The 13,068-nt window shown below is 41.7% G+C and overlaps 2 protein-coding genes across 5 annotated transcripts in view; one reads left to right on the top strand and one right to left on the bottom strand.

Moving 5' to 3' along the window:
• MCPH1 (microcephalin 1) overlaps positions 1-13,068 on the top strand; it is a 275,139-nt gene that overhangs the window by 155,276 nt on the left and 106,795 nt on the right. The gene's annotated exons all lie outside the window — the stretch shown is intronic.
• Positions 1-13,068, bottom strand: part of ANGPT2 (angiopoietin 2) — a 61,506-nt gene that overhangs the window by 23,204 nt on the left and 25,234 nt on the right. For both annotated transcript variants that reach the window (XM_043557508.1, XM_043557498.1), the window contains exons 2-3: positions 7,046-7,201; positions 2,352-2,473 (exon numbers count right to left, since the gene is read on the bottom strand). In XM_043557508.1, coding sequence (XP_043413443.1) covers positions 2,352-2,473; positions 7,046-7,201 — 278 coding nt within the window. The remainder of the gene's footprint in view (positions 1-2,351; positions 2,474-7,045; positions 7,202-13,068) is intronic.

Consider the following 13,068-nt stretch of genomic DNA (forward strand, 5'->3'; position numbering starts at 1 on the left):
CTAGGGCCTAAATGAATCCTTTATTTTTAAAAGAAAAAAAAAAAAAGGAATGATTAGGTGAAAAACACATAGTAGTTTTCACCTTCAGCTGGTGAACCTAAAAATGGTATAGTGGCAATTTTCAGAATATTATCGACCCTGATCAGTACTCTGACTTCATCGGAAACTATTCCATGAAGAAAACAGTTGCACTTTTGGAGACACGTTGAAAGTAATTTAAAGAAATGGTTTGGCACATGTGCAAAACATTCACATATATTTGTAACGGTGTTCTTGCGAGCGAAATCCTAGGCTAGTCAAAACGTAAGGCACCAGAAAACACAGCATGCCAAACTCACCGAAAGATGAAAAATCATCTGCACAGTTTCCTTATTTTTATTTATTTACCATCATCAACAGAAGCCTTGTTATCGTCATTTCATATTTGTGTCAAAAGAGGCTATGATTTCTGCAGCCCCTGCAAAGATTATTCTTCCTGCAGGTACAGAGTTGTTACGTATGGTGTTTATGACAAGTCTGCTGATAAAAAGCTATCCCTTTCACGATCTATACTCTGAGAGGCCATTCGGAAACAATCTGTGTACAACTCCCACGTGAGTGAGAGATTTGCAGCCCAGGCTGTGGTGCACTGCTCTTGTAAGTGATACGCAGTCTTAGCGTGTCGGGTATGTTTGACACGGCGGTTTTACGGAGGAAATGTGATGTTTAAACGTAATGTCATATAAAACTAAACTCCGAGTATTGGAAAAGTGTACTGCTGGTCCATGTAGATTCAACTGGAGGACAACGTGAAAGATTTAAGTAAAAAATAAAAAAGTTGGAGGATCACATAGGCAAGAATAATCAGAAGGTACAGCGAGCCTCAGGATGGTTGGGATCACTATTTTATACGTTGTGAAGCTTTGACATACAGAGACATTTTCCCCAAATCATGATGAGCAAAGGATGTAGGGAAAGTTGTTGATTGTATTTCAAAGCAATTCCAGCTGACTGTGCGTAACGAAGTTTACTTGTAGTAAGTGAAAACATGAAGCAGTGTGTCTGAACTCAGGAAGAAGATTTATACTCCTCAAGGCAAAAGGCAGTACGATTTGGCAAATATTTACAAAGATGATACTCGGGAAACATAACTGACATGCTTAACTGATAATTTTCGTGTTTTAGCATACTAAATTAGAAACATAAGGAGGGGATGGTGTGCAATACCAGGGTGCATTCAACAAAGTAATCAAAACCTAGGTATCTCCCAGCCCATATTGTTTTGGCAAGCAACAAAAGTAATCACTCAGCTCCTGTATCTTCCTGTCACTGCAACTTCATTAAATAAAAGAGAACATTACTAAATAAGACCATTTTAAGAGATTGTTGTATCTCAACGTTTGGTCTCAAACTTTTATTTTTTTACTTTGCAGAAGAAAAAACATTGAAACACTAAAGAAAAATATTTGAATTAAAAAACTATATTTGCAAAAGAATAAAAAAATAAATCTATTTGCTTTTGAAAATTCTAAATCAATAGTGGGCTAAACTTGTTACCCAAAGAAGAGAAAGAATTATTTCAGCTGAGTTCTTGATTAACAGGAAAGAATGATCATAAGACAATAAGTTTATCATCATTTTTGGGTAAGAAAAAATTATTTACTTGAAATTACTTAGTTCTGAAATACAGTATATTGTTGTCTGACCATTCTCCATGTCATATGCACATCTTGGTTAGAAACAAGTTGGTAGACAAAATTATCTTCGTGTACTCCCGTCTGCAATAAGCCTTTGAAAACAGTCCCCACTGATCACCCAAAGTTTGTTTTTGTATTGGCTTTCTTGGGATTTTTCTAGATCTTATTTAAATATTAACATAATATTTATTAATGACTTCCATTTTTACTTTATCGTATGTTTTAAGAGTAACTTTTGCACCGTGAAATGTGCCTTGTTTACACTGTAAGTGTAGTTTTCCACCTGTGGGTCATTTTGCATTGGAAGTGATGACGTTCCCAGAGGCAAAGGTAAAAAGCCTGGGCCAGTGTTACTTTTATTCCAAGACACTGGCAGCATTTTGTCACAGATTAACTTGGGCGGTATTGAGGCAGAGCTTGGAGAATCACTGGAGGAGAATCTTTAAGGGGCCAGAGAATGAAAAACATTGAAGACTGGATTAGAAGGCACACTTCCACTTTTTCCCAAACCCTCTCCCTGCCTTTCCCTCACGAGGTATCCAGTCCTGACCCTATGCGTTAAGAAATCTGGCATTTTGGAAGCCATTCTTAGAAATGATAGTCACGTGAAATAGGCTTTCAGATCTACAAGGTACGCAGTTCTGGCTTATAAATTTTTTTGTGTGTTTTTATTACCTGTTCTTATCTTGCAATTTGTTTATTTCACTGGTCTGGTCCAAAATCTGTTTTTCCAATTTGCTGGTGGAAAGGGAATGTTCCAGAAGCTGAAGTTCAAGTCTTGTTGTCTGATTTAATACCTAAATGTAACAAAATAAAATTCCTATTTGTCATTTTTAAAGTTACATATAACTTCCTTTTAATTAAGTCAGCTAAATTATAGGAAAACATAACTAAAGCGTTTTTTATTTACCCAAGTATCTTATTTTGGCATATTCTTCATGTTCAGAAAAACCTTGAAGTCCTGGATTGCCTCAGACTGTGGTTGTTTTTTTTTTTTTTTCTGTTTTTTTTTTTTTTCAACCATGTCTTTTTTTAGAAAGTGTTTAATAGTTCTGGACAGTAGTATTTGTGTCAAATAATATAATGCTGTTCCTGTTGTCATGTTTTAGCATTTCTTTTCACACAGTGAGCCAAGTAGGAGTATACAATGGTCATATTTAGTACATCAGAAGTTGTTGATAAATGAAAAAGGTTTTGCCTCTGCTCAAAACAAAATGCGGTTCTCTTACTTGTCAGTAGATGACATGGTTAGAAGTCACATGCTTCCATTCTATAAAAATGTAGCTCATTTTGGGACGCCTGGGTGGTTCAGTCGGTTAAGCGTCCGACTTCAGCTCAGGTCACGATCTCGCGGTCTATGAGTTCGAGCCCTGCGTCAGGCTCTGGGCTGATGGCTCGGAGCCTGGAGCCTGTTTCCGATTCTGTGTCTCCCTCTCTCTCTGCCCCTCCCCCGTTCATGCTCTGTCTCTCTCTGTCCCAAAAATAAATAAAAAAAAGTTGAAAAAAAAATGTAGCTCATTTTTATTTTTATTTTATTTTTTTAATATTTTTAAAATTTTTAATGTTTGTTTATTTCTGAGAGAGACAGAGTGTTAGCAGGGGAGGGGCAGAGAGAGGGGGAGACATAGAATCCAAAGCAGGCTCCAGGCTCTGAGCTGTCAGCACAGAGCCCGACGCGGGGCTCGAACCCACGGACCGCAAGACCGTGACCTGAGCCAAAGTCGGATGCTCAACCGACAGAGCCACCCAGGCGCGCCAAATATAGCTCATTTTTAGCCCAGCATTTCCTACTTTGTATTCACTTGGTTAGCCTTTCATTTTTTTTCTTTTCCACTTCTCTCCTCTCTTTTTTTAATTTTAAAAGTCATGTCAGCCAGTTGGGAAACAGTAATGCATCACTATGAAGTTCAGTTTTGCTCTCCGGGCCCTGTCATATGCACTGTCACTGTTCCTGTCGTGTTCCAGCAACTTTAAGGATGACTTCTTTGGCGTTCGGCTACCTTCTAGCAGGAAGAGTCTGTTACTCACATCCTCTGGGTTGTGGTTATTCAGGATGTGACATCACATGTAAGTGTAAGGCAGAATTGTTGCCCAGGAATAAGGGTCCTTGAGAGAACCATTGTTTGTTCAGGGTCTGTGTCATTCATAAAAGGCCTGGTCTGGCCCCACTGAGCAGCTTTAGGGACAGTCCTGTCCTTGGTCAAAGCTGGATGAGTTCATACCATGAGCTCATTCTTGTTGAATGAGTGACGGCATTAGCTAGCAGAAAGGTTGGGTTTTAATATTAACACCTGGAATATAGATTTGGCCTACATCTTCTTTGGGCCCAAATATTCTATGTCAGTTATTTCTAAAAGGAACTGGAAACTTGGGTCTTTTATTTAATTACTAAGGGCTAGAAAATGAGCACAATGGGCCAGAGATAGGGAGGAGGGCATATAGGTCCTGACCGACCAAGGATCAACTGCGATGTTTTTCCATCACTTTTCCAAAGGCCTGCAGAGCAGGTGACTGTCTGTCCAGGTCAGGTGGTTGTCTCTGGTCTGTAAGACCTCCGATCTCTACCTGTCCCTCATTGTCCAGTTCAATAGCCTCTGAGTCTGACAGGCTAGAAGAATCTTCTAGTCAGAAAATTTTAGGTTTGGATTTAAACCTGTTTCACACAGTAATTGCTCAACAAATGCCTTAAATAGATTTGGTGCATAATTTGGTCCCTTTTCTAGGTTCAGACATTTTAATGTGTTTAGTTGGGCATTATAAGCTGATTTCTTTATAGTCATCTTCTGATTTTCCCGTTACCATAGATCATGTGACACCTAGTTTCACAATTGATGTTTTAAAAATCATGTGATCCAACCAAAGCTTAATAAAAGCTAGAGAAACTGACTTACACAGGATGTAGCAAAGGTTTAAATCATTGCTTTTTTGAGGCACCTGGGTGGCTCAGTCATTTAAGCATCCGACTTCGGCTCAGGTCATGATCTCACGGTTCATGAGTTTGAGCCCCATGTTGGGCTCTGTGCCGACAGCTCAGAACCTGGAGCCTGCTTCGGATTCTGTGTCTCCTTCCCTCTCTGCCCCTCCCCCACTCATGCTCTGTCTTTCTCTATCAAAAATAAATAACGTTTAAAAAAAAAAGAAAAAGAAATAAATTGTTGCTCTATGTTTTACACTTTATTACCATTATCAGAAAATATGAGAAATGTTTACCCAACAGACATTTTTTGAATGAGCTTGATTTCCCACTAGCTTTGCTATCAAACGGTGAGTGGTGTGACTTAGGCATTACTAATATATTTTAATAATTAACTACAGATATGTTGATACACTTACATTAAAATTTTTATCTTTTCATTTTTCACTTGTATCACCTCTTGGGATTACAATTTTCATACCTTGTGAATTCATCATGTGATACAGTTCTATTTTTTCTACACTGTTGTAACATTGTGGAAAGACTTGGTAAAGAAGTAACTTCTTAGTCTAGCCTCAGATAAAAGTGTTTTATTCTCCTACTGCTTCCTACTGTTCACCCTGCTTTATCCAACACTTCTTATGGAGACAAGGAAAGAATACCTGTACTCTTCTAGATGTGATCTTATTACAGTTGGGAGGCTTGTAGTTTCTCTTACCTCGTGTCCCCTTCTGGCTCATGTCTGGCATTTCTTTCAGCTGAAGTAGCATATGGAAATAATAATAGATCATAGAAAGTATTTGCTATTAAATCTACTTTTTTTTTTTTTTGAGCATTACTTAAAACTAAGAGTAAGAAGGTACTAACTTCTTAAGCTTATAAAGAGACCAGAAAGCAGACGTACCAATGTTGAGACTTGAACTAGGAGCATCTCAGCAAATTCTGCCAACAGCACTTTTTTCCCACCTGGACTATTCTTTTTTTGTTTTTTGTTTTTTTTTTAATTTATTCATTTTTGAGAGACAGAGACAGAGCACAAGCGGGGGAGGAGCGGAAAGAGAGGGAGACACAGAATCTGACACAGGCTCCAGGCTCTGAGCTGTCAGCACAGAGCCTGACCTGGGGCTCGAACCCACGAACCGCGAATTCATGACCTGAGCCGAAGTCGGATGCTCAACAGACGGAGCCCCCCAGGCGCTCGTCCCACCTGGACTATCCTTACTCAGTCACAGGTTGTATGTCATTTGGCCGGACTCTGGATGAATTGTGTTTTAATGTTCTCATGTTCACTGTTTTGCTCTTGTTCTTATGTTCATGTTTTTCTCTCCTGCTGCGATTAATCAGCAGCTCATAAAACCTGAAAGCTAAAAAGGAACTTAGAAGCCAGTCATTGGACCCAGCCCTCACTTGATAGTTTGAACTGCCAAGGCCTGCAAGAGCCAAGTCCCATATGCAGATTCCCTCCCCAGGTGATGGTGAAACCAGACCCATTAGAGAACTCAAGACTTCCTGGCGATGGCCGAGCCCCCTGTGCCAGAACTGCTGCTTGCTTCTGTCTATAACCTCATAGCACAGATTTTAGAAACTCATACCACAAACTGCTTCCATAGTTCTTTGAGGTTTGATTTTATCTTGAAAGTTAGATTTAAGAACAAAGTCACTTGGGGCACCTGGGTGGCTCAGTCAGTTAAGTGTCCCACTCTCGATTTCAGTTCAGGTCATGATCTCACGGTTGGGTGCGTGAGTTTGAGCCCCATGTCTGGCTCTGCTTTGATAGTGTGGAGCCTGCTTGAGGTTCTCTCTCTCCCTCTCTCTCTGCCTGCCTCTCTCTCTCTCTCTCTCTAAGGTAAATAAATGTTAAAAATAAAAGAAGAAAGTTTCTTGTACTCATTTTTTAAATTTTATTTATTTTGAGAGAGAGATTGAGAGTTTGTGTGTTGGGGGGGAGGGGACAGGACAGAGAGGGAGAGGGAGAGAGAGAATCCCAAGCAGGCTGCACACTGTCAGCACAGAGCCCAGCATGGGGCTCCATCCCTCAACCATGAGATCATGACCCAAACCAAAGTCAAGAGTCGGATGCTCAACTGACTGAGCCACCCAGGTGCCCCAGTGCTTTTCATTTCTTAAATGAAAATCTGAGGACTTATCTAGGGTCCAGAAGATGCCAGCAAGGCAAAGGAGCATTTCTCATAGAGTGTCAAGTGTGCATCGTATGAAATGATTTGAATGCCCTTCGTAGAAAAAAAATGTAATTTAACCTCAGTATTAAAAATGAAAACATATTTTAAATTCTTGTCCAGCCACAAATTGTTAATTTCTTATCAACTCCTCTTTTTTCCTGCTGCACTCGAGCTTTCTTCCCTCGCCCAGTATCCAACTAAGCAGCCACACAGTGCAATTTTTCGCTAGCCGTTACTAGCCCAGACCGTTACGGGTTTTCTGTTTCATCACTTACTTGTGCTTCAACATCCGTTAACTTCCGTGTTTGCTCTGCTGTCTGATTCAGTAAGTTTGTGCCTATTTCTATCATCACGGCCGTCTGGTTCTGTACTGCGTTCTGTTGTATCTCTACCATTTCTTTCTTCATGTTGTCCTGGATATAATTCTCAAGCTAGAAAAGCACATGGGTGACAAAGACAGTCATCAGCCAAATCATCAGAAATCTTATTCCTAAGTATTTTCCCTTTCTTTTAAAAAGTCTGTGGAAGACCTGTGCCTTGCTCTGATCTTGCTGTTTTTTGTTTGTTCGTTTGTTTTTTATCACTAGCGGAACAACACAGTGTGGTAGTGTGTTGACTTAAAGTCTGGCAGCTTAGTGACATCATGTGTGGGAGACAGGCCGCTCGTCGTTTTTGGTTACCTGCAGAAGTCTACACTGCGGCCGGCAAGGGAGGCAGTGTGGCCCCGGCTCAGAGGCGGGCAGACAGCGGTGCTGTCCAGCAGGGTCTCTTGAGGCTGCAGCTCTATCCGTGTTAGGCCGGAAATGAAAATTTGGTAAGAAGCATCACTGTTTCTCCCCCATTCTAGACGTGTGGCTTCTTGAAAAAGAGACTTTAGAAGTCAGTCTTACACAGAGTATGAGGAAAGGCTCTCCTTTGGATTCCCCCCCCCCACCCCGTAACAGACCTCCACATTCTGCCGCCCTACCCCCCCCAACTTCCCTCTTAACCTTGTTCATTTCCCATTAGACCTATTACGCTTTTCCCAACGTGCGTGCAGTCTTCCCAAGTTCATCATTTCGTATACCAGGCAAACTCGCAATCCTACAACTACTTCCTTTATCTACTCACACGGCCCGGCGTGGGGGCACGCCAGCTCAGTATAATATTAGCTTCAGCACAAAAGGGTCAAGAAGCTGATTTCACTGCCTAGTCACAGATACCTGTATCTTCGGCAGTAAAATTATATAATGAAATATAAACGCAGGACACCCAGGCGTATTGGAAAAAGCACGTGGACACCTGCTGTCCGATTTTCCCTTGACTCTAGGCATGTTGCTTAGCTTTGGGGGCACCCGGTAAACTCCGATATAAAATAGGATTTCTGATTGGTCAGAGGAGGGTTTGAAGGATTAACGAAGCTATGCTTTTACAGTCCTCGTGTGCACGCATAACTTCAGGTGCTTAAAATGTAATTTTCTTTCCTTTTTGTGTTTCATGGTGAGCCAACGACAGAGCTACAGGTGTATTCATTGACCCAAACTACAAATTCATGATAGCAGAAACCCCTATTTTTATTTCTCTTTCTCCTAGTTATAACTCAGAATTTTTTTAATTAAATGGAAAGATGTGGATAAAAATGCTCATAAACACCTTTCTTTAAAACTCGTAATTCTCTGAGCAGAAACCATTCATAAAGTCTGTCATCAAACAGCCTTTCTCCTAAAATGTTAACCACAAAGTAATTCTCTGCTTCTGCATGTAAGAGTGAGAAAGCAGAATGGGAGGGGTGGAGCTTTTCCCTTAGAGTTCAAAGGCTTCTTTGTTGGTACAACTTATTTTTTTGTTTTAACTTATTAAACTTTTTTTTGAGAGAGAGTGGGGGTGAGGCAGAGAGAAGGGGAGAGCAAGAGTCCCAAGCAGACCCCACACCCTGCACAGAGCCCAGTGTGGGGCTCAACCTCATAACTGTGAGGTCACGACCTGAGCCAAAATCAAGAGTCTAATGCTTAACCGACTCAACCATCCAGGTGGTCCTGTTCTGTCTTGACCGGTATTATGAGTTCTAGAATTAGTGTTAGAATTTTATATTTTCTGCCTCTGTTGCTTGCTTGCCGTTGACTCTGTCCCTACTCCTGTGCCCTTCCCACCTCCCTCCATGCTGATTATCTTGAGGGTCACTGGTTGCTCCCTGGTTCTCCCCTGGTCCCTAGCAGATGGAATAGCCTGAAAGCTGACAATGACTACACAGCTCTGACCATCTGTAAAATCTTGTCATTGAAGCCTTTGCTTCTCCACATGAATCACAATAGATGAGAGCGCCATAAAAAATGGAATCATGTGCTATTGCTTGGCGGCCCAAGAAATCTCTCTAGTGTAGACAAGAAAATCTGAAGAGCGAAACCCTTGTCAACCCTTCCCTAACTAGCAAATGATAACTGGCTCAGGCTTTTTAGTGACCATGTCCTTTCTTAATTTATTCTTCTTCCCTTCCCTCGCCTTTTTAAAATTGTAACTTTTATGATTTAAATAGATAATTTATGAGGACTCGTAGAAGTTTGTTATTTCTCCTTTCCTTCCCCCCCCCCCCCTTCTCTCTCTCTCTCTCTTGTTCACACACACTCTCTCACACACAGAGACACTCTTTCTCTCTCTCTCATCACCATGGGAGTTTTGGAATTTTTGAGGTTAAAGTTAAAGCCATATAAGTCATCGAGAGGAGTTGTCTTAGTTACTCTTAACACCCAGCAAAGATAATATTTAGAGAGACTTATTCCGGGAAGTTTGGGCTCATTAAAGATAGATTCAAGCTGGAGTTTGGTTGAAGTCCATACTGCAAACTCATAATTTATCAACTAGTATAAATAAAGGTCTTAATCTTCTTATTGATTTGAGTACTTAAGAACTTAAATAAAAATGATTCTGCCCCTTGTCGCTCTAAATCATACAACTAGGGGAGAAGAATAGGTCCTTGAGTGCCCCCCACCCCGTGTTAGAACTACTGAGTCACCTGTGGTTACAGCCATCAAGAGACATGAGAAGCTTGTTTATAATTTGACATTTTAGAGTCTAGTTCCCATTTAAAATTAGACTCAGGAACGAAAATAAAAGATCCCAATTTTTAAAAGTAAAAAAAAAAATAAATAACTTTATTGCCATAACTTTTTTCTAAGGTTGAAAACAATAGAATACAAGATGTCTCTTTAAGTCACTATTTTTCGGCTTTTCCGGACTACAAAGTATCTGGGTATGGTGGGTGTGTGGGTGTGATTAATCTTCCATTGAAGCAAATTACAGATTCACTTATGCATGAGCTGTGTGGGTGTGTATAGATCTTATTTATATTGTCTATATGTGTATAGTGTCTATATACAGTACCTACAGCTAAATGAAGTAAAAACCTACATGCTACGGACCCAGTATCTAATTGAAGTCAGTGGGAAGACAGTGGAACAGAAACAGAAATACCAAGGAGTAGACATTTTTGTGTTGATTCGTGAAGAGGTTTGTGCTCTCACACTTGAAGCAGTGAAGATAAATTAAGATTTTAAGAGAAACGGGTGCCGTGGCAGCTGAGTCCTCTTTAACTACAAAGAACGTGTTTAGTCCCAGGAGCAATAGGAAAGCCACAACCACTGTAGCTAAGGTCTGCTGCTCACTGCCGCCGTCCCTGCTCCTGCGTCCACTCTTCCCATGGGCCCCAGGCACCCCACACGTGGGCTAGAACTGGGCTAGACTGGCCGTCTGGAGGCCACGCCTCACTTGCCCTGCCTTCTGCTGCTTTTCTAGCTTATTGCCCTGGAACGTCTTTCTTTCTGTTTAGTATCGCTTATTTTTATTGCCTGTGAAATATAGAAGTCTGCCCAATGCAATTCCATTCTGGTAGAAGGAAGCCTCAGTTCAAGGAAAAACATGGGACGAATGAGATCTCTGCTCCCGTCGGCAGTGTCCCTCTCCGCTCCTCGGGCAACTGTTTCCGTCTCTGTCATCGGCACTTAGCCATTCCTATCAAAACAATTCCGAGATACTTGAACCTCCCAGGGGACATGGTTCTTCCTCATTTCACACGGGTGGCTTCACACACTCATGTTTTGCAGGAATGTTTGACATTGCCTTCATGTCAGAAGATGATTATGCAGCGCTTCTGACTTGTGGGTCCAGGTGCCCACCCCCCAAAAGTCCCCGTTACAGTTTGGAAGGAGGTAGGGACATTCATTTTGCCCCCTTCTTGAGTTGTGGGTCTAAGCACTCAAAGTGCAGGTCTTTGAGCGGTTTCTCTTCCCTCGGAATTCAAATGAATTATCCAAATTCAATTAACATTTCAAGGCTGTCACTGTCATTATAGTTGCATAGATTGTTGCTTAGTATTGGTTTGATTTGCTAAAAGAGATTGCACTCAAAACACAACCTTTGGGGCGCCTGGGTGGCGCAGTCAGTTAAGCGTCCGACTTCAGCCAGGTCACGATCTCGCGGTCCGTGAGTTCGAGCCCCGCGTCGGGCTCTGGGCTGATGGCTCAGAGCCTGGAGCCTGTTTCCCATTCTGTGTCTCCCTCTCTCTCTGCCCCTCCCCCGTTCGTGCTCTGTCTCTCTCTGTCCCAAAAATAAATAAACGTTGAAAAAAAAAAAAAAAAAACCCAACCTTTAAAAATTGGCAACACATTGAAGTTCAGGCAACCAGAGTAAACTCTTTTAACATACATAGATGTATATATGTTTTTTAATGTAAAATGTGTCCTGAAGTTTTTGATTACTCTTTCAACATTTGGAACGATTATATTTGACAGGAAAAAGAAGTCTGTTTGCAAGGTGACTGTGGCAGATTGATTACGCATTAAAATGGTTCCCTCACTATCTTTGATCTTACCAAGATTATCATCATTATTTTTTCGACCAAAAGGAAAGTAATCTTGAAATTGGCTGGGGAAAGGAAAACATAGATAGTGTATGAAAACTGTCGCCAACTGGGAGATTTCAATCTTGGTCCCGTACCAGCTATATAGTCCTGGTTGAGAGGTCTTTGCTTTTGAAATACAGCTCTGTGTCCTGATACCTTTTAATTAAGTGGTTTTTGTCCATCTGAATGATCTAACCTCCCTAGGAAAGTTTTCACTGGGAACGTTTTATTCTCTACCATTTCCATGTAGAAACAAGTTACTGTAACTGTTCTCTCTTGCACACACACATCCCCAAAAAGGATTTGGTTTTTTTCCTACCTCAGTAATCCTTCCTGACTTGATCCCTTCTTTCTTGCCCCCCCGCCCCCGACCCCCAACCCAGTGTCTGGATCTTCTGGATTGTCACACAGCCCCTGACTGGCTTCTGGCAACCCCACCCTGAGTGTTGTGGTCACTCTTCAGCTCAGGTCACTCCCTCGTGGCTGTGCCTGTGAAGATTCCCCCGACTGGTGGCACATACTCCTTCTGATCTGTGCTCTAGTCTTGCAGCCTGGTTCGCTCTGTGCACACTTTGCGCCGAGCTGTGCGAGAACCCTTAGGCTGCTTCCTCCCTCCAGCCTTTGTCTGCGTCTCTCTTGGCCCAGGGCCTTTGGCGCCCTCTGCGGTTATGCCCTACCCCATCGCATGCCCTTCTCAAAGGTCTCCACTGCACTGTGCGTTGTGTTTAGGTACCAAAAAGAGCATCTTGTACTTGTTTTTCATTGATTTTTAAACCTCCTACTACTATCGATTTGTGTTCTCGTTTGCTTGGGATGTGGAAATTCGGGAGCCATCCTTCAGCCATACACCCTAGTAACAACCAAGCAAAGCCTTTGCTCTTACAATTAGCTTGAAAACTTGGATACAAGATTATTAAATCCAGGGAATTTCTGTTTAGAAGGCTTTTGACCTAATGTTCTTGGTTCCCTGGCATGACGAAACTGAAACATCTTTTGAGGTGTTCAGACAGAAAAGTGGCAAAATGGGCTTTCCTCCCACTCCTTATAAAGTGTGTGGGGGTTGGTTTTTTTTGTTTGTTTTGTTTTGTCTTTACTCTAGAGCTCTCACTTCCTAAGCAGTTACCTACTCTGCAGTGTTGAAGGAGAGATACAGACATGAAAGAGGCGAAGGCCGAGAGATGTCTGTCCTCAGCCACACTTGTAGGACTTGAGGGGCAAATACATTTGCCTCTACATTGGGAATGATGTTCAGATGCCCTGTGAGCTGGAAAGTTCTCTCTTTCCTCTTTGTATGGATGCCGTACTTGACTTTATCTAGCCGAGAGAAGTCGATATTGAAGCCAAGTGCCTTCCATGGACTGTCAATAATTTGGGCCCTTTCTCTCCACAGCCAGTGTAAGGTGCTTCAGGAAACGGGGGAAGTGT

This window comes from Prionailurus bengalensis, chromosome B1, assembly GCF_016509475.1.
Source record: "Prionailurus bengalensis isolate Pbe53 chromosome B1, Fcat_Pben_1.1_paternal_pri, whole genome shotgun sequence".
NCBI lineage: Eukaryota > Metazoa > Chordata > Mammalia > Carnivora > Felidae > Prionailurus > Prionailurus bengalensis.